Source organism: Simochromis diagramma, unplaced genomic scaffold (genome assembly GCF_900408965.1).
Source record: "Simochromis diagramma unplaced genomic scaffold, fSimDia1.1 OVJJ01000026.1, whole genome shotgun sequence".
Classification (NCBI taxonomy): Eukaryota; Metazoa; Chordata; class Actinopteri; order Cichliformes; family Cichlidae; genus Simochromis; species Simochromis diagramma.
The window spans coordinates 6137172-6159969 of NW_024386985.1; the positions used below are offsets into that span (position 1 = coordinate 6137172).

Here is a 22798-nt window from a genome sequence, read left to right on the forward strand (position 1 = left end):
GAGGAGCCAGAGTTAATCAGAGGCAGACAGACCCCTCGTCACCCTGGGGATTCACGCGCTTCGACCCCGATGCTCTGGCTCTCGCCGTCACGCAGACGCACAAAGACACGTGCGGGAATGGTCACAATAGCACATGTGCTTTCTCGCACCTTGTCGTGCACTGTCAGACCCTCTGCCACACCCTCTACGCTTTATTAGGACTCCTAATCCAAAACAACTCTGCAACTTTATTTAGCAAAGCATGAATTCAAAGCAGTATAATTTATAGTTTTCTTTTATAATAAGGTAGCACGAGGTCCACGATTACCGACTCAAACTTTCTTTCTTTTTTTTTTTTTTTCAATTACCGACTCAAACTGATGGCACACGTTTTTCTTTCCTTTTGACCTTTGGCCTGGATTTTCAAGCACACTCAAGACGATATTTTAACCCAGGTGCAGTCTTTTTGTCCTAAACATCACTAACTAGTTTTGTGGCTATACCAAACCAGTGAGTGAAAGCAAAGGTGAAAGCATGTAAACATAAGATAAAACGGACAGCTGCTTCTCATAAATATAGTTGTTTCTGCCTCTCAAACACGCCTACCTATGTTGATATAGAGAATTTGCTGTTCATAGCATACACTAAATTAATTGCGGGAGCTATAAATAGCCGCCTGCTTTCCTTGTGTGAACTGATGCCTTTTTGTCTCTTATTTGTATTACAGCCTTTCCTTTTCCTCTCTGCTGTGGTCCTCGCCAAGGCGATAACCTGCGTGACATTTTTGCACTTTTTGCCATTCACGATTACAGATTTGAGACCGTTTCTTTTCCCCACTTCTCAGGTGAGCGTCTGAGTTTTAAATTCTGTGAAATTTGTGCTTCTTTCTTGTGTTTCTTTTAATTGCCGTGTCCAATAACTTGAGGTGCAAACACTGATTTTATATGCCATTGATTAAACAAGGAAGTACGTGGGTACAATGATTTATAAAAGAGGACCCTGCGTAAAATGCAGTTTTTCTACACTTTCTTTTTCGTTGGATTTGTATTCAGATTTCTGCATTTGTGTGCAAACAGTATCCTGCACCTTGTGTCTATCTCAAATCAGAAGGCTGCACTAGCTTTTTTTGAAAGTTGAAAGTGAAACACCTGCACATCGCATGCATCATTAAGTGAAACCATAAAATGACAAATATTTCTATCTTTAAACTCCTAATCGCAGCAAATCAGCAGTCGCGAGCTGAGAGTTCGCACAGGCTGACCTTGTGAACTTGAGTGAGGTCGAAGATCAAAAACAGAGCGTCTCAGCACTTCTAAATGCTCATCAAGTTCCCCTTTAGGATGCGTTTATCACTTTACCACAACACCAACAGAGCACCTGCCTCCTCTGTCTACCTATTTTAGTAAAAACAAGCTCAATATACTTCTGAACCTCTGATTCACATCAGCACTTTAACCCCTAAACTGCAGCTTGACTCTATGTTTTGTCTATACAGTCCAATGCCGAGGAGCAGCAGCAGCGATTCGGATTCTCAGCTAACCAGTTTACGCAAACAAAGACTGAAACACGTTTAAAATATGTCGGCAGGTTGGCAGAATTTCAAGCCAGAGGTTCAGACATATATTGACCAGGGCTGTCAAACCAGAGCCGTTAAATAGCTGACATGCAGGTATCCAGCTGGCCTACCTCTGGAGAAAGGTGTAGGAAATTATATGGCATTTAGATTAATTAGACACAGTTGTCAGATTTAATTAACTACTAGGTTTAATTAACCATGTAATTAATCTTATGGTGGTCCAACACATGCACACACACAGAGACGAGGCGAGGAGACGCACACATCAACTAGTGCCCGCGCAGACATGCATGGTACATGCGCGACAGATGTAATCTGTTCAGCTGACAAGCGCTCGCACTTTTGCCGTCAAACCTCATAAGAGAGTTCAACTGGACGGGTGACAGGCTACGAGTTAAAACGGCCTGAATGAAACGCGGATGGCGAGAACCGTGCCTCTAATCCATTTCAGGTTTAACTTCTGCCCGGGTGGAACGATAATCTCGCAGCTGAAGCAGTCTGTCCAGTCAACATCCGCACACCGTGTAATCCTTACTCAAATATACACCATGCGGCATGATGCAAATATTTATCATAGTGTGGACAAGCCAAAAGAGAAAACCCTTGCAGCTAAAGAACAAAAAAACAATTTGAAAAAAGATGACAAAGTGAGGAGGTTAAGCCTGCGTGGTCCGCAGTCACGAGAAAACAGACGCTCGCTTTGTGCTGGCCTGCAGAAAACGTGCACGTTTGATCTACTGGTCTGATCAACTGTGCAGAAGACAGGGGTCACGGGGGGCTCAGGCCCTGACCTTGCAGCACCCGGGCCATCCTCTGCCACAACTATCATAAGCAGCTATTGTGTGCAAATGTGTGTGTAGATGTAATGGTGCGATCAACCAGCTGCTTCATGTGATTTGACCTTTACTGAAGCCACGAGTGGAACGATAAATAGTCAGGCAGTACAGTGACCTTTAACCTCGGCGACAGATTCACTAGAACAGGAAGTGTGGCCACCAGCTGAGCTGCACCGCTGAAGCAGCTGATAGGAAAAATATATGTAATCAGTCAGATCGAGTTAAATATTGAACGTTGCCACAAACACCCTATTGGATTTTAAAAATTCAAAGATGGAAGTCTAAGGGCTTTCCCATAAAATATACAAGTGGTGTTCACGGGTGTTGCATTTTTTAAAAGCACGCCATTTCAGACGTCTGGCTCGCAGCGAGCCCCGTCCACAAACGGAGGCTGCAACCAGGAAGAGCAGACGCGCAGACGGTAAGAAACAAACGTGTCAAAACAAGAACCAGCAGCATTATCTCAAACAGGATAGTCCCTTCTTTCTGATGCACGGTCTGTGTGATCGTGGGTGTTCACGAGCATGTGGATGTGTGTGTACTTGTACACCGCGGGAGGGTTGGTTAAGTTCACTCACATAGTCATGGAAAGCCTTGGCCTCGCTGGAATGTTCGCACGTCTCCCTCCGGTCCGGGGCAGCGCAGTACAGATCCCAGAATACACTGTGCACACAGGACAGTAACAGCAGTTAGACACTTTCATCTGTAGGCCACAGACACACCAGGTTCATGGCAAAAAGTGGTTAAAACAGAAGTGTTAACAGAAGCAGAAGAATATCATGTAGATGTTTAAAAAGCAGAGCAGGTATAAAATGATTTCTTGATAGCTCAGTTTGAGACAAACTTTTCAAAAATAGACCAAGAAGCCGTCAACGTCAGTATGAGTCACGAGCTCCGGTGACAGCACTTTTCAATGTTGTCTCAACAGAACCATCCAAAGAACATAAAACGGCACCGATGAACCGAAACATCAGTGTGATTGGCTGATTCTTGGCCCTGATTGCAAAAGTTTCTAAGAACATGTGTTTTAAAATTAACAACATTATGATATGAACGAGATATTATGTGATCAAAACGCGTCCAACAGAAACGACAGAGCTGACCTGACAACGTGGTTGACGATGACAACTGTTAGCTGTGACTAACAATTATTTTCAGTATTGATAAATCTGCTGATCAATGTCTCTACTGTCATCAGAATTTTAAAGGCTGACACCTTTAATTTGTTTGTTTTGTTTTGTCTGACTAGCCGCAGAAAAATAATATTTTGTAGTGAGCGCATCAGATTTGATCATTTTTGCTTTAAAAACCATTTAAAATCTCAGCACTTTTCCAGCCACACACACACACACACACACAAACACACACATACACCGCGGCAGTCTTCTCTTTAGCCTCCACACTATCGCGCAGTCCAGCCAGCAGCTCGGGTCCAAATTACCAGGAAGGACCTCCAAATGTTCCCCTCGGCCTGTCCCGGTGACCTGCAGGTTATTGACCAATCAGCTGTGATTATGTTACTTACTGCCCAATCAGCAGTGTTCATATTAGTTAATTAGACCAATCCAACTCCTTCAGGGCATTGGAGGCCACCAGGTCCCGCTCCAAATGGGCCCTTAATTACTGCACTGAAATAAAGGAGTGCTGCTTCTCCTCGGTGCTGACTTCACGGACAGAATATTAAAAACAAGAAATGCTGAAGTCACGAGAGGATTTTTTTTTTGCCACTTAAAGGTGCAAATAAACTCTAACATGCATTCTTTGTGCTGATGTTAGGAACAGCCGTGACACTTGATGTGACAGACTGCGAAATGGAGCAGAAAATATTAGCTGATCGCCCGTAACTGTCAGAGAGTGGCTCGGCAGCACCCTGTCACATACTGGTCATTTTTCATTGCGCAGGATGCGTGATTTTCATGCTTCTGTGTTATTATCTCTTGAATATAGTTATTACAGAACATTGTTGATCAGCAATCTACACATTACTTCATTGTCCTTTGATTTTTTTTTTAATTTTCTTTGCTATTTGAGGGCATCAAGGAAACCAGAGTGCAACAATGGGTGTCCTAAAAATAAAAACGAACAATAAACAATAAATTTGAACCCCGCAGCACGAGGTACCAACCTTTCAAAGCATCTGAACTAAAATAGAAATGTGTTATTAGAGTATTTAAAGATTAAAAGGCAGAGTCGGTGCCCTGAGGCGTTCAGTGCGCGCTGGGGTCCCTTCTAGACGAGGAGGGCACCGAGGAACAGGGCGGGACTGTGCAAAGCTGGTGGTGAACACATTGTGCGTGAGTGCGCGTGCCTGTGTGTTGTGCCGCCCTTCTGTCACTCGGCAATAAAGCCAGTGTACATTATCATATCTATCGGTTGGTGTTAAAGAGATTGCTGCTCTGTCAGAGACGAGGTGCGGTGTGAAGGCGCGACCATCGCAAATCCAATCAGCTCTCGGGGAAATGAAATGGGACGCGGGTTGCAGTTTGTTACAGAAAAGACACAACCAGGTGCAGTCGCAGGGGTAGGGGAAGGTGATCTAACATCTCCTGGCCTGTGAAGTCTGAAATATATTACGATTTGAACAGCTGACCTGCGTCTGTCTGAGCCGGCGCAGGCAAATCTCATTCCGTCTCTCTGCATAATCTGAAGGAGGATCACTGCCGGAGAGGACTAAACGCGGAAACAAATACTTTCATTTTTCTGATATTATTTCTGAGGTTTTACACTTTTTCTGCATAGAGAGAGGCAGAAAGTGTGAGGAAGTGTTAGATTAACGAGCAAAATCTTTCTAATATTCACCCAATTTAGACCCCATAGGGCAGCTTCAGTGCATCGGTAGGACCGAACCCAGGTATATGTAGGATGGGACCATTGTCAGCGCCTTTTTTTTCCTTTTTAATATAGGGCCACCCACATTTAGAAGAATAACACACAGTTGTTGTCCCATCCTTTTCAGAAAAGCTAATCTGTAGAAATGATCTAGGGAGTCAACATTTGCAGTTAATTAGCAACAGCAATCTGCGAGAAATCTTGCACACCCTTGTTATAGTAAAATTTCTATCCAATTATCTAATCATTTCAATCTAATCATCTCATCATGGGAAGCTCTTTATAGTATTATGGGATGTAACTGGTGGTTTAAGCCAGACGACTCTGTACAAAGGATGCAAAGTTTAACAGCTCTTACTTTGAAGAGTCACAGGAGAGATTTAAATTACAGCTTGGGGGTCATATAAACTCTTTTATTTATTCAAATCAGAAACGAGACTAAAATATACGAGCCAGCGTGGCCGGCGCACACAAACACGCGCTCTTTGTATCCTGAACAGAGGAGGAGGAAAGGATTAGCGTCCAGCCGTCCAGAAGATGACAATTACTAAAATTAAATGCCATCACGATAATTATTTGCAATTAACTGTGGCCTCACAGAGCCAGTGGTTACAATGTGCTTTTCCAGTACAATAAAGAGGGTAAACAAAGACACTGAAAGACAGCCACGCAGGCTGCTGGTAGCTGGTTTAATCCTGTGTGCGTCACTCAGTCCGTCGGTCAGTCAGCAGGGAGACGGAAATAAAAATTAAGACAGAGATGGAGATCAGGATGCGGCACGAGTATAAAAGAAAAAAACCTCAGAGCATTTATCATTTATCATCATCGTGCATTATAAACCAGAAATGCTCCATGCGCACATTCAACAGTCTGTTTTCTCAACCTTAGGTAGCAGAGAACGGCCGGAGTCTATCCCAGGGCACGAGGCGAGTTACACCCTGAACAGGTTCCCTGTCCGTCACAGGACCTGCCTTTGGAAATGGTGTAATAATACAGTAACTGTGACTGAAGAAAGTCCTGCAAAACAAACCTGACCCACGAGAAAAATTAAGCTGTCAAACTTGAGACCCAAAGACAAAGCGCCCGCTCACACAGAACAACAGTCACAGAGGCAGTGACTGAGGCTTAGTGATCAAGCTTAATGATGCCCAGAATAATTACGCAGTAACAGCAAAGACATTCGGGCCTCCTCTCCTTGCAGGGGGGATAACTGTGCATGACATGGCTAATAGGAAACATTTTGTCTGTCTAGGAATCCCAAAATAGTATTCTTTCAACTTTCGCCGATTTCACAAACATTTGCACTTGGTCGACAGAGTAGTATCTGAAAGTCAGACACCACCACACAGGCCTGGAAACCAGTTGGCAAGAAGGTATATTCACCTACAGTTGGCGAAGTTGCTGGCAGCCACTGTGTCAAACCAACGCACTGAAATCAACCTCTTTGTGACTAATAGCACCTAGTGAGTGCCAGCAACCACTCGCCAATCAATCGGGGAATACACACGGTTGGTTGCCAAGAAGTCTCTAGGCCTGTGTGATGGGAACTAATTCTTCTGGACTGAACCAATTTAAGTTCAGTAAGCGACCTTTTGATAACTTTAGTAAAGTAAGACACCAAATCACCAAATTTCTTTTATAGTGTATTCGCACCATGACATAACTGACAGAATAAGGAAACCTTTGATTTCAGTTCATCCAACTCTCACACACTGTGCAAAGTTAAATTCAGCTCACTGCAGTAAACTGTATGCTTTTCAGATTTTCCAGGTTTCCACTGATTTGACTGTATTAAGTGTGAGTTATAGTAAGGTGCTACCTCCTAGTGTTGCATATGCATTGCTTGGCCATCACCACTGAAACTAAGACAGTGTTATTAAACTTGGAGCTCATAACTTTTTACTAAAAAGTATGAAGAAGAGACTTCAAACTTTAAGTCTACACAGACTTCTTAAACTGAGAAAGGCTGCAGATGCCTGTGACACAAAGCTAGCTAGCATGTTAGCAAGCAAGCAATGCGCATCTTGTTTAATCGTCCTTGTTCTGTGCTTACACTTCATGTTACCGCCAAACAACTATCACAGCTGTTGAGGTCTCTGTCACTGTAGAGGATTTCACTGCTGGTGACGCTAGCATTAATAATGGATTATGTTTACATGTATTTACCACCACTATTCAGCCAAGAATCAAAAAATACCCTGTTTGTGTCTCTTCCTTGTTACTGGAAGGAGACACAGATCCCGTGGGGGTTGAAACAGGAAATTCTGACAAATCAAAATGTGCTGAGCAACCCGCTGTGGTGACCCCTTATGAGTAAGGGAGCAGTCTAAAAGTAGCTTATATTTACATGTAGTGTATCTCCCCCTTGGAATATAAACCAACAAAATTACAGTTCTTTTTCTAACTTCGCTCGGTGTTTCACTATGGGAATCGCCTCGGCGTGACCGTAGTTGGTCACGCCGAGGCGATTCCCATAGTGAAACACCTCACTCTGTTATCAAAGAACCAGGGATTACGTTAAGTAACCCAACGTTTAATCACCATCACTTAAAAACAAAAGAAAAAAAGCAATCAAGAGTGAGAATAAATGATTATTTAGGCAAAAAATAAAGGGGACTAAACAGGATGAAATACAGAAGGATGTCAAAGAACAGTCCAGACATTTGGGAGCATCGGATGGCTACTCTCACTTTGTTTGCTCTGCCCCCACAAACAAGAATTTCAGCTAGAGGCTATCACAGAGAAGATCCCTCTACAGTACATACTGTTGTTGTGCCTGTGTGTGTGTGCACTGGGATGAAGGAGAATTCAGTGGCCATCCAGTGAAAACTGGTTAAAGCAATCGATTTTGGGATAAGGAGGAGACAACTAGCGGCGGCCAATAGAGAGCGAGCTAATGACACAATCAACACCTGCAGCCCTCACTGAGCCTTTTCTTTATCCGTCCACCCATAACAACAGACGTGGATGAGTGACCCCCGCTACCAGCCTCCCTCCCCTTCCCCCTTCTTAGAGCCACGCTCTTATTCTGAAGCCCCCCCCACCTACCCACCAACGGTGCCCTACAGGAAACAGCCACAGAGGCAAAGACAGAGGGAAGAAAGCCCCAATGAGACACTAAAAGGGGGGGAGGGGGCCGGTGTGGCTGTGGGGTCGGGGTCTTAGATTTGGCTTTTTAACACAAAAGAGGCTGGAATGTAAAGAGTTAATCCATTCGGGGGTCTCTCTTCCGCAAACAAAGGGACAGGCCTCCAGACAAAGGTTGAGGGAGGGGTGGGGGGAGAAGGGTGAGGGATGAGGGAGGCTGGTGGCTTTCCTACCATCTGGAGCTTTTGTTTTGGGGGAGGCTGGAGGTTGGAAGGGGGAGGGGGGGGAGAGGGGGTGCCGGCTGGTTTAGGGGTGGACAGGGGGCTCCGCCCTCTTTCTCCTCCCACAGCCAACCCCCCAGACCCCACTCCCACTGAGTATCCGTGTCCACGTGCTGCGTGGCTCAGACAGACGCCCCTTAGCTAGGTCATACTACACTTCAGCCTGCCCTGCCCTGCATGGCTAATCAGCAGCCTACTCTCCAACTGCTCTCTGACACACACACACACACACACACAGTATCATATCCTGCACTACTGAAATATATCAGTACAGTGAAAATACACTAAAAGTGCTCAGTTTCCCTTTCCATTTGCCTCATACACACAAGCACGCGTGCGTGCACACACACGGCTCCCTGAGCGCTCTTATTGGTTCAGGCAAGAGCAAACTTGGGCTGCACTGTATGTTTGTGTATGTCATTCTGTCAGTATTACTGGTAGTGATCCAATTGAGAGCTGTCAGGTTGAGAGAAGCCAGGTTCTTTAAGGGCCATTATGAACCGTGTCAACAGGCTACACAATCACAACACACACTGGGGCCTGGAGGATGAATGAACGAAGCTGCATGTCCGGGTTTATTACACAGGGCCAGCCGGGGGCTTTGGGGATGAGCAGGATAGCATGAATGACAAACAAAGCGGGCCCTGTCAAACCTCTTATCCCTTCTCTTTGCCCCTCCTGCTGCCTTGCTGAGGATTCAGCCTCTCAACCTCCTTGATGCTCTGCCTGCTCGATTCTTTGTCTGCGTCCGTTCCAGCTACCCAGCTTCTTCTGTCCTGCCTGTTTTCTCTCCCTCTTCGCATTAGAGTTGGATTTTCTATTAGCTGGCTGACAAGCGGAAAGGGGAAATCCTACTTTTGGGTGTTCTTATTCCTTTTAATTCAGACATGGAGAAAAACATGGTACGTGCCAGGCTGTAATTCCACTGACCCTGTTCTTCCAGGCAGATAAAAAAAACAGTGTCTTCTATTTACCCAGCATTAAGAGATCTGACAGATTTGTTTAAAGGAGCTGAAAGAAAAGAGGCACGGCCCACGTCAGAGCCTTGTTCCATTAAATGAAGCATCAGGCCAAACAAGCTTGATGACAGAGCAGAGGTTTTCCAACCGGGAGGCTCACTTCCCCAGAGGGGAGCAGGACAGCTGGGACGGACACGCAGAAGGAGGTGAAGGGTCAAGTGCATGCCAGGGTTCTTTAAAAAAAAAGAGCGTTGTTTATTTTAGTTCAACCCACTGATATTGCCACGCAGCAGGCGAGGTCATGGCATGCTGTGACAAAAACCGCACTCCTTATCTTATAGTCATACCTGAGTCATCCTAAAAACACCAAAAGAATAAACACATTTCAAGGATCTTTTTACCAATTCACTGCAGCCATAACGTTTCTGTACAATATCCAACAGAGGTGCAGGTGAGATAGGAAGTCAGTCAGAACTATACTTCAAAATTCATCCTGCTACCTCTATCAGCAGTCACGTCATCAGTAACCACTAGTGACGCGGTTCCATTAGCAGCCATACATTCCCAAGACATGACTGCCTCCACTGTGTTTGACAGGTAATGAGCTCTTCCTTTCCTTTTCCAAATGTTTCTCTTCCCATCAGGCTGGTAAAAGTTAACCTGGGTTTCATCTGTCCAAACAATCTTTTTCCACAAGTAGGCACACTCTTAGATGTTTTCTGGCCAAGTCAAGTCTTATCTTGGCTGTAACCAGCAGTTTGCACTTTGATTGATCCCAGATGTGGACAGTGGTACTCCTGCCTCCTAAGAACGTTCTCTCCACATGTCCTTAACCAAGTAAAGAACACTAACATCATTTGGTTGTTTTCTGTGGTCTTTCAAGCCTTTGGTACTGCTGAGCTGGCCAATAAAAAGTAACTCTTGATTTGGCCACTGCTGAAGTTTTTGCTGTCCCTCTTATAGGTGTGTTTTTGGCTAAGTGATAGCTTACTTCACGTGTATCAACACTTCTTTGGACCTCACAGTGGAAGTTCCAGAGAACGGATATCAAATTCAAGCTTAACACTTGGAATCAGCAGCAGATCGCTTATCTGCTCAATTTGTCATGAGAAAAAAAGAGAAGAGGGAACAGGACTCACCTGGCTATGAGACTGCTCGTCAGTCTACGGTCTGATTACGTATGAGCCTCTGAAAAATGGAGGCCATTGTACAAAAACGGGTTAGGGTTAAAACTACTTGGATTAAAGCTGAACGTCTGCATTTCACGCACATCGTGATTATTTGATTTAGGATCTACCGCGGAAGATCACAGATGCAAAATTATAAAAATTATGTCTACGTTTCTAAAACCCCTGACTGGTGGTGGTCAGAGGGCCCGGTGGCGCCAGTGTCGGGCAGCCTCGCCTCTGTCAGTGCGCCCCAGGGCAGCTGTGGCTACAATATAGCTTGCCATCGCCAGTGTGTGAATGTGTGTGTGAATGGGTGGATGACTGAATGTAGTGTGAAGCGCTTTGGGGTCCTTAGGGACTAGAAAAGCGCTATACAAATGCAGGCCATTTACCATTGGACAGAGGGTGCCTACGTTCTCGCTGAACATTTTGAAAACCAAACATCTGGTACTCACAGCCACTGAGCTGTCTTTCCAACTTCCAACTGTCTTTGTTAATTTCATTTTTTACCCAATTTTTCACCCTTCGCATGTGTACAGCCCATTACAACACTATCAACATCTCCTCGGGCAGACTGTCTGAAAATATGCGCTGTTACCCTCATTTTGGAGGATAACAGATACACACTGCATCTCCCTACAGCTAGCTTTTTACTCAGTTTGGACTTACTATAAACACTGTCACAGGACAGAGGATCTGTCTCCAAGTTTGACTCTAATTGAGCAGTGCACACACTTCAATGAGAGGTATAAAAAAGCAGTTTAAATAACAGACCAGGGGACGTTAACTCACTTGTCAGTCAGAGGGATGCCAGGAGTGCAGCATTTAAACATGTGTGAGATGATGCACTTAGCATTCCCTGCAATTACCGTCCTTCTCCACCTCTGCACTTCCTTTTATTCCATTAAGGGTACCTTTACAGTATACATGTGAACTGCTGGAAAAAACAAAAGCGTATGTAGCCAAGAAAAATAGAAAAGTACAGATCAGTGTATACATACCACCACCATGAGTGTAAAAATCCAGGAGGTTCTCCAAGCGTGATGTTCTTCTCCCATCGGATCTGTTAGAAAGAAGCAGGACGGAGAAAGAGGGTTGAAGGAGACAGAGGAGAAAAATGAAAAATTGGACACTGCAGCATATTTAATGCATAATGTAATCATTTTGCTCAGCTGTCCTCCCAACTTTAGACTGACAGAGCGACAGTCGCATAGGAAAGTAGGCCGATCAGAAGCACGGCGCTCTGCAGAGCAGCGCAGTGCCGAGTTTGTGGATAAGAAACTGCGACTGTCTTGAAGCGGCGGTCCTCTCTGCTGCCCTCACAAACCAGCAGAGCTCCTGTCTGTATCTGGACACCGAGATAAGATCCAGTGACAGATAGCAGACCAACTGCCTGCTTCACACACTCCTGCTAACACGACTCTACACACACAGACTCGTATATACAACCCGAGAGATCCTTCACCACAGTCAATGAGGACAGCATGACAGCTGGAAGATCTCCATTTCTTTCCTATATGTGCTCTGTCTTGTGGGCTATATATATATATATATATATATATATATATAATAAAAATAAAAGTCTTCAGGTTTTCCATTCTCCACATTTCCCCAGTGCCGCCTATAATGATGTGATGTGCCGTATGTTGGTGTGGGCCTGTTGATTTAATGCTGCTAAAGAGCTGAGTGCTGCACTGTGCAGGAGAGCATAGAATGGCAAAGTCCTCTTGGGGACAGAAGTGTATTGTGTGTATGCTATAAACCTGAGCGACTCTGTTTTTCTGTGTGTGTGTGTGTGTGTGTGTGTGTTTCTCGCTGAAGGAGGAACAGAGGCTAATTGAGGCAGGAGAGTCCAGGTGATAGTGCTCTCATTAGATGAGCAGGTGTGCGTGCGCCTTCAGTCTACCTGTGACGATAGAAGTCCCTTATCTACTGAAACATGCATGTGTGTTTTTCTGTGCACGAGGCTGGGAGATGCAGAGGCCAATAGATCACACATTTTTATCTCTGAAGGAACAATAAAATATAAAACTGCACAACATACGAGAAGCATTAAAGACGCGCTACAAATGCAGAGCACAGGACCAAATACAGGCATGCTGTGTATCTTTGACAGCGCACTCTACAGCACAATAGATTAGCTCTTTTTTTTTCCCCTGTCGTCGTAACATATTTGATTTTTCTTTTGTTTTATTTACTTCTGGCATTTGTTAAATTTCATTATTGGCACAGATATTTTCTTCGTTTGTGCTTCGTTTGCTTTCAGAGAATTCAGTGCACTTCCCACAATGCCACCAAGGCAAAATGAGAACTTTTAAAAGCCAGACACAAGTCTTTTTCACAATGCACCGCAGCCCTGAAATTTTCTCAACGTTACCCGGCAGAAAATGCAAATGTCAATTGTGTTGGCTACTTACAGTCTTTCACCGCGCCAGCTCGCTGGCACAAATTCTGCGTGACGGTCGTCTGAGAGCGGATTGACCACAGAATTCACGGCAAGTGAGAGAAAGTCACGTGTCCCTCTCCTGACTGATAATAGTTTGAGCTCTGAGAACAGACTCACCGTTAGAGCTAGTCTACTAATAGAATGAAGGCTAAAGGTGGCTAGATTTTTATTAAGGCAGGAGAAAGTGGAAGGCCAACCTGCTGCGTTTGCTCACATACATCATTATTACTGTTACTGTCATTACGTGTCCGATTTAAGTGGAAACCTCAGAGGCTGAAAAAAGGAGTGCCAAAAACCGACCCCAAAAGCGAGCGAGTCTCCACAGACTCCTATATTAATGTAGCCAGCTTCCCAGCATCAGGGTTCACAGGTTTGTCTCTGTGAATAGTTTCACCTGCATGGTGTGACTTTAGTTTTTAAACAACTCAGACATTTTAGACACTGTTAAGGCTCAAAGTTAGGAAGGTAGATAGCAGCAGCTGTGGCTGCCTGCAAGGCCTCGGCTTTGCTAATTTGAGTCACTGAACTGGACCTCACCACTGGCGTCAAGTTTAATGGAATTAAAAGACTGGAATTATCATCCAGGACGTTTGCACTTTACTTTTGAAACTTTGTAAAATTTCTGATTTCTGTAAAATCCACAGCCTCACAAACACCAGAAGTTACAACTGCTCTTCTCTCTCATTAGTCAGAGTTCTTCAGATCATTAAACTGTTCTTGAATATTTCCTAAAGAGCACAAACACATGCATGATAAACCACTCTCACAGCCCTGTTCCTACAGTAAGATTAAGAATGAGCTATGGTGAATTTTCACTATTCATGATCTCTCAGAGTGCGTGTGTGAGGGGTGCGAACACCTCTTTTATAGATACCACACTGTGCAACACACACATACATACACGCACTGAAAGATTTTAGCATTTAAAAGTGTGGCTATGCTTCACTAGACTTGTGTTGATAATGATGATGCAAACATTGTGCACGTGCCGTGGCTCTCTCCGTCACTTCTGTGGGTGAAGGAAGCTGGATGGAAACGCCTGACTAAATGACAGGATGTCATCACTCTAACAGACTGATGTTACGCAGGTCATGTGACTGACTCTCAGCATATATAGAGACTAAATAAACCTGAAGACGGGCTTGAAATACTCAAAATCTTTAAGCAGTACACCGATGCAGGCGCTACATTTAAGACAACTGGCATCAAACTGACTTGGCAGTCTTAGCGTGCGTGCCTCGTGGATATGTGGACTCTTCTGCATGTCTGCCGTTTTAATCCCTGTCTGGGTAGATGTTTTAATTCCTGTTTGAGGCTGTTTAAACGTGTGTGCGGATCCGTGTTTGTGTGCCTCGGGTTGCACGCGACCCAGAACTTCACCCCTTTCCAGCGGCTCACCAATAACACTCGATCTCTGGGAGAGGATTCACCCACAAGGGCTCTGAAATCAGCGAGGCTCGCTGCAGCTCAGCTACTTAATCTCCCTGTGCCGCTCCACCATCTCTACTTCATATTTCAGACTCCTGGTTGTTGGCAGCCGGGCCGACCTCCAGCAGCCCCGTCCACCCTGCTGCCTGCCTGCCTGCCTGCACGCTGGTGGAAGCAAAGGCAAAAAAGACCGATTATATCTGACCGATGCATCCGTGTTCCAGGAAAGGCGATGTGAGGCGGGTACGTGTGTGTTTTTTCATTGAAAAGCTCATCATTTTCAGCAGAGCTGGGAGTGATAAAACTTTTTTATTGATTTAAATGAGGGATTTTGATATTTTATATTGACTGTGACGGTTCTTTTACAGCTTATTTTTTCACCCTGGCCAAGTCAGACATTTGTCCTCCAAAAAACTGATGTTTGCTATTTTGAAAACTGATTTTGCTGTTTGTTTATTTTTGAATTCACTGTTCAGTGTTATAAATACGCTAAACATGCTATGTTTAGCGTAAAGTACCTAAACAAAGCTAATTATTAGCAAACAAAGCAATGGCACAAGAGGTTTTCAGTGCAGCATCGTGCAGCATCGTGCATCTCTCTGCGATCACTTTCAACAAGAAGTCGCCAACCAGTTGGAAATACACATTTTTCCCTAGCAACTGGTGGTTTCCAAGTGGGTTTTTGTGAGTTTTTGAGACCTCTACATCATCAGTGTGATTTTCTTTCCCCAATAAAACATAAATAAATTGCACAAAAATGCCTGTTGTGGCAAATACGATGCAACTTAATCAATTTTTACAAATTTGTCAAAGATTCAGCAAACACTCAATTTAAAAATAACTGAATTTTCTGGTAATTATTTGATGGTTTGGGCTTTGCAGGGCTAAGTTGTTCCTCTAACATACATGTGTTTATATGTAGTGACTATATACCTAAATGATTTTATGAAATCAGTGAAAAATAATCCTCTATAAGCTTCGATATGAAAACTTTTTTCTCTAAATGTGACCGACTGATACCTGCAGTCGGTCAAATTTGATTTTCTAAGAACTACAGTTGACAGCATATACAAACAAAATAAAAACAACCTTTATAACTCTATAACACTTTTATAACAAAAGAAACTGGAAACAGGTACAAATAATTATCTGATTTGGTCAGGTGCTTAAATCCTTTTCTAGTGCGTACAACAACATGTTAGCAGGGCTGCGAGTGTGCACGTGGCTTTTCTCCTGCACCGCTCTGCGCTTGTTGCCCATTCGCAAAACAGACCAGCTCGCATTCAGTTGGCTGTCACCAGTCAGCTGGAAATCAGCTGATTCCGGATGCTTAAGCCTCCTCGGAGACCATAAACCTCTGTTAGTGGATGTCTTCATTGAATTTCTCTTTTGGGCTGGGACTAATGTGCAGGAAGCCTGCTCTGAGGGTCAGTATCACAGATATGCAGCACACATGTGCACCAGCATCTCTACACGACTCCACCCTGACTTCATCTGATTAAACGACACATAAATCACGTCGGTATTAAAGTTGGATGATACAGGCCCGCCTTTGTTTGCCATTAAAGCCCTCTCTGCGTTGTGGACTGTATTAAGCGGAGATGAATAAAGCCAATGAGCTGCAGAGGTGTTCTCCTGAAGGAGGCCTGGACATGGGACCATTAGCAGGAAGGATGTACATTAAGGAAGAGGATGCAACACATTAGAGACCCTACCTCCTCGACAGTTCAAGGGCATAATATAAGGCTAATAAGTCTAGCAGACCTGAAACAAATGGTTAAGTTTGCAATTGTTTCCAATACTAAAGGTACGATCGGTTTAACTTGTTAAATGTCAGAATAGGACAGGAGCAACAGCACCAGCTTACAACATGTCAAACTGCTCCAATTTAACAGCTGATTAAACTGAATCTAATAATGAAGGGATGCTAATCACATTAAGAAGCCCAACGGACAGCATGTTTACATTGTCCCACATTAACAAACACTACAAAGTACTGCTGTTATTCAGCAACTATAAAACAGACACACACACACACACACACACACACACAGGACTAGGCTCACTAACATGTTCATGTTTTTACACTTTCTTAAAGTCAGGGACCTCAGCTGCCTGCTCGAACACATAACAGCTCATAATGTGAATTCCATTCCTAGTCATACAATAGAGGGGGAATCACACTCATCCTCGCTGAACAGGAAGTCAAACTAAAAGAGCTTCTTACCTCTGACAGGAAGGTCTGTGCTGATTTCTGGGCACCAACATGCAGCAAATACTCGTACACATATAAAGCTAACCTGAAAAACAAGAGCAGAGACGAGAGGAGGAGTGAGCGCTGAGGATCACAGTGAGCGTTCATTCAGGAGGATTTCAAAAGTGAAGGAAAAGTCAAACGTTTGTGCACAACTGGCGGAAAATCATCGCCGTGTCATCTGAGATGGCGCTCGGATAAACGTGATTTTACAGTACAGATATCATATACACAGCGACGGGGTGATGAATGTGTGATGCGCGGGTTTCAGGATGACTGCTGCTGAGGCACAGAGAAAAACGTGGATGAAGAATATCCTCAGACAGGACTCCCAGACGCGAACACACCCTTGTGGATTCTACGTGTTAGAAATGATAACACAAATCACTCTTTAAGAGACAAAATGATTCATTAATATAAACAGCAATTAGTTTAAGACGGAAGCACAGCTGATAATTATTAGCAGCTTTTCAATCACCTGTGAGACAAATCTTAAATCAAATATTGCTGTCTAAGCTCGGTCCATTAAAAGAAAATCTTTTAGGATCATCCAGCTAAAAGAGTAGAAACACAGCTGCTGGAAATGGCTGAGGAGGCTCTGCAAACAAGCCTTTAATATTACACTTCTGCTGATATCAAAAATATAGTGTATTCTTCTCACACTAAACAATAGACTTTATGTCCTCATATTTACACTTTGCAGCTCAGCCTGTATTCATCACCAAAGCTTTACTCGCATGTCCTTTAGAGGGTTTCAGTGAGCAGGAGCCAATCACCGGGTAAAGAGGTGGGCTACACCTGCCAGTCAATCGTGTACGAAAAGACAGACAAGCTGTTCAAGCTCACACTCACACCTGCATGTGACATTTACCAATTAACACAGTCTGCATGTCTTTGTACTGATGGAGGCAACCAGAGCATCAGCACAGGGATAAAGACCCCAGTCAGCCGGCTGCTCCCAACCCAGAGCCTGCTATCTATGAGGCCTGATCACAAAGGATCAAACTACTGAGTTAAACTATTTATTCATGCACAGGAAAAAAAGAATAACGTTCAATTCTACTATTAATCTTTTCTTTTTAAAATGCTGGTTCATGACTTTAAACAAGTCGTGCACATTTTGACTGCACAGTTTCCCACCAGTCACCAATAAAAACACACATTTTTTAACTTTTGCTGTAGAAAATGAATTCGGCTCGTGTGATGTGTCGATCCGAGAACCAGTAAAAGTCCGGTTGCCTAGCAACAAGATGGTGGGACTTCATAAAGTCATCGCTTCCCGCCAAGAAACTGTACGACACATTCTTCTTCTCCTTCCTCTCTTGGCTGCTCCCTTTAGGGGTCACCACAGCGGATCATCTGCCTCCACCTCCTCCCATCCCAGCATCCTCCTCTGTCACACTAATGCTCTGCCTGTCCTCCTTCACTACAGCCACCCTCAGCATCCACCTTTTCTCCTCCACACACGTCCAAAGCGCCTCCGCCTCGCCTCTCTGACTTTGCCGTGTCTGGCCACCATCCTGGAAACCTTTGATTTCGGTCTTGCTGCTGTCCTTCTGTCACAAATCACCCCTGATACTCGTCTCCACCTGCTCCACCCTCCCCGCACTCTCCTCTTCACCTCCCTTGTGCTTTGGATAGCTAACCCCAGGTTCACTACCTCTGCTAGCATCCTCCCTGCTGCACACATGTACCATGCCTTGTTTCTGCTACTTTTTATTCCTCTTCTCTCCAGAGCATACCTCCACCTCTCCAGGCTCTTCTCCACCTGTTCCCTACTCTCATTACAGACCACAACCCATTTCCATATCTTCATGGTATGGCTCCTCAGCTTTATTCCACTGTAGTTACTACAGATCTGCTCTTGAAAATCGGCACCGGCACAGGTCTCCCTTCCTCGGCCATCCTCGCACTCTCACAGCTTGTGTCCTGAGTCTGTACGACACATTATCCTACTACAAACCACCATGTCCTCTTTTTACGTCAGCTTGTGGAACATTAGATTAAAACCATGTGATTTTTATTTGAGTTTTAGAGGTACTGACAGGCAAATGTTGCATTCTGTGGACAGAGCCAGGTGATCTACCTGCCCCTGCTTTCTGTCTTTATACAGGATAGTTATTCGTAGTAACTTTAAACCCATTATGAACATTTCCAGCTCTTAGATTTCAGTCAAGTGAATTATCACGATTCATAGTTCAAAAAAATATTTATCTGATACGGAGCGTCGACGCAGCCGCTCGGTTCATCCTCCGTGTGAAACAAGCCGGTTTTCCTGCTCACCCTTTAAGCCGACTCCTGATTGGCTTCCCGTGGTGCTGCTGTGCAAACAGCCACAGCTGTATGCCTGAGATGACCACATTAAAGATATCCACTTTCACTGACATCACATAGAGGCGAGAGTAAAAAAAGCTCACGGTAACCTGAGCTTTTAGCTCACAGGGATCACTTGCACAACCTTAAATGAAACTCTGTCTGTGATTAATATGAGAATGTGCTGTGGTAACAGAATTAAACTGACAGAAAGTAAAGAAAAGCGTCTTAGCCCCGCTTCGATGCACAGATTTGAAAGTGGTATTGATCTTCTCAACTAGTTACAGCAGAGAAGGAAACAAACATATTTCTCAGTGGCTGCAAAGGACTTATTACAAACATAAATGTACTTTATATCATAAATAGCATCAGTTTTTAGAGACCAGCCAATTACTTTCTTTCTCTTCCCTTATTAACACTCATCCTACTGCCACTTGGCCAGACTCGCAAAACTCAGGTAAACAGTATTTACCAACATTATTATCACAAAGAACTCAAATACTGGCACCCACTCCCGGTTAGACAACAAATTCATCTGCATAAATCTGCACGGACGCACATGCTTCCCTCAGGTTCACCATTTCAGGACAAAAGCAAACTGCACTACTAAATATTTTTACTACGATGAAGAAGCGCGGACAGACGCCACACCATGCAGTCATCTATATTCAGCTCTCCCTGCTTCTACAGCACTGTGCGGGGAGGTGCTGCGCTTTTGTGTACGGTGGGGGCGATAGATTTTATGCTGATCACATGCATCAAGCCCAGACCAGACAGAGAGTTATGATGTTTGGGTTGTTGCTGGGTGATACTGAATGAATCAATAATGAGCCAGAACAGAGTTGAACAATCTGACTCTTTATGTCTTTAAAGATGTCACTGCAGCGTCTTGAGAACTATCTGCTAAAGTGTTGCAGCTGGTCCAGACTAGTTTCAGCCAGACACGCGATCCCATCACCTGCGGTATTTCTAACATCTGAAACCATCCTGTTTATGCCCATATCAGCGCCTAATGTAAACACACAGTTTAAGGAAAACATATATGTCGTGTGTATGTGTGTGTGGCCGTGTTTACATATCTTTGTAGGGACCAAGAATCAGAAGTTTGCTATGCTTGTGGGGACCAACAGCCCTTATGGGGACCAAAATCCCAGTCCCCATGAGTTTGAAGGCATTTTTGAGACTCAAATGTGGTTTTAGCGTCAGGGTTATAATTAGGTTATGGTTAGGCTTAGGGTTAGGCATTCATTTTTGATAGTCAGGGTCAGGGTAAGCGGCTATGTGAATTAGCATTATGTCAATTAGATGTCCCCACAAAGATACAAAAACACGGTGTGTGTTTGTTTGTAAAGAGTCACATGTAGGAGCAAATTGTTTGTTGTTAATGTTTAATATTGATATCAGATGCAGTGACTGTTCTGCTGAAGTGCAAGTGATCAGCTCGGTGTTCAGGAAAATGCCCATTGCCTGTAACTAAGAGTCATCTGCGAAAATGTGCAGCAAAATCATTTTTATTTTTTAACATTTCAGAGGATTGTTGGCTCTAACATGACCCAGATTATGACTTTACCTTAAGCCGTGTTTCATTAGAACAGGATACGAAGGAAACGGCACTACTATGGTACTTATTTTAGTTTCATGTGAAATTTTTGTGCTTTTTAGCAAAAAATGTAAACTTCTAATGAGAAAGAGAAATACTATTTTCATCCAATAATAATAATAATAATATCTGGACGCTCCCTCTCTATCACACAGATGTATTGTAATATAAAGGGTAAAGCATGTTTGGGCAGTGGAGCTGAATCAGTGTGTGGAGAAGGAGCTCCCCTGCCTGTTGTGTTTCGGAGGGTGGCGGGGTTATCTGTGATGGATCAGTTTGTTCAGTGGCCTCCTCTCCACCACAGCTTCAACAGTGTCCAGTTTGCAGCCAATCACAGAGCACAACAGGCCTTGCTGCAAACCTCCATCATTTTGCTGCCCACACTGAAGGATCTCAGGAATCAGAGCCTGCTCGTCCTCTCTTCATATACAGCCTTCCGGTTCACTTTATTGCACGGTAATAATCACAGCAATCAATTTTTTAAACACAGAAAGCTTTGTAAGCTTCTTGTTTTTAGCCAAGAGTAACGACTGCAGCTTTGGCACGTGGAGCTAATCATGAAAATATGCAATAATGTGAAAACGAGCTGCTACAGAAACACTGATCACTTTAGTTGGAGCATCAAACACCAAAATGACTCCTTTGGCACGGGCGTCAATAACGTATGTAAAGCTCGAAAGAGTTATGTTGTTAATTATTTGAGCATTTAAACCAGCAGTGGCCGACGCGCTCCTCCAGTCAAAGTCTCAGTCGTGTGGGAAAGGACTCACGTGGAAGCAGCCAACCAAAGCCAACTCAGGTCGCCTGTCCTTTTTCTCACATCTGCATTTTGGCAGCTGCACATTTAGAGGATGCCATTTGAATTCAATTCAATTTAATTTGATTTATACACCGCCAAATCACAACAGCAGTCGCCTCAAGGTGCTTTATATTGTAAGGCAGACCTTACAATAATACATACAGAGAAAAACCCAACAATTATATGATCCCCTGTGAGCAAGCACTTTGGCGACAGTGGGAAGGAAAAACTCCCTTTTAACAGGAAGAAACCTCCGGCAGAACCAGGCTCAGGGAGGGGGGTCCATCTACCGTGACTGGTTGGAGTGAGAGAAGGTATGCTAAATAATGAATCGCAATGAAACTGTACTTGCAGTTTAGCAAGGTTCAACAAGCGACCCTGTCTCCTAAAAATGACGTTCACGCGACATTAAACTGCATTCTCAGTGATGTTTCTGTGGGACAGCTAATACTGCTCCCACCTAAAAGTTTAAAAGTGCATAAACAACAGGACTTTCATACAGAAGAAAAGGGTTCGACTCCTGTATCCTACCGATGTTCTGGCACGTTTGCATTTTCTGTTTTTAAACTTGAAATTGTGCCTTCATTGCTCTTTAGTTTTATTTTCGCTCACTGTTTGTTTAGAGTTGGGACACAGCAAAAGATCATAGGTCAAAATAGACCCTTTCACAACCTCCTAAGAAGCTGCTCCATTTTACGTCAGCAGCAGAGCAAGAAAACAAAAATAGGTCTTCCTCAAAACAAGAAGACGGGACTGCCACATGTTGTAACGTTCAAAATCAACCCTGCCTTTGCAGTGCGAACACCCAGCAGCAGGCGCCAGGTCCTATATGCTGCACCTACGCTGTACAGGATCGAACAGATTCCCATGAGCACTGCGCCGATGAAATTTTCATGGCAGAGTCTGGTGTGATCTGAGGGGCTCCGTGCCCCAGCGATGGGCACCTGCCCTGGCTGCAATGCATTATTTAAAAACACTCATTCAATCCAGGCTTCAGGGGACACCTTTTGTTACCCTGTCAGAACCAGTAAGTGTAACCCGGCTGAGGAGGAGACATTTTTGCAAGCCGGTGGAGCAGAGCTTGAGGAAGAACAGGTAGATAAAGTAGGCGTGAGGGGGTTAGCTGTGGCAGAGGGAAACTGAAGGTCAGGGCCTCGGCTCTTTGCTCTACGGACAGCACCGGTGAGAACGCTTCCCTGTGACCCCTGCTCCGGTTACACGTGTCAGTCAGGAATAAAAGGT

General features: G+C 44.2%; 1 protein-coding gene across 3 annotated transcripts in view; it reads right to left on the reverse strand.

The window, feature by feature from the left end:
• Positions 1-22798, reverse strand: part of ssbp4 (single stranded DNA binding protein 4) — an 84887-nt gene that overhangs the window by 56774 nt on the left and 5315 nt on the right. For 2 of the 3 annotated variants that reach the window (XM_040040088.1, XM_040040089.1), the window contains exons 2-4: positions 16818-16890; positions 11718-11779; positions 2970-3054 (exon numbers count right to left, since the gene is read on the reverse strand). In XM_040040088.1, coding sequence (XP_039896022.1) covers positions 2970-3054; positions 11718-11779; positions 16818-16890 — 220 coding nt within the window. The other variant, XM_040040090.1, reaches the window with a different exon arrangement.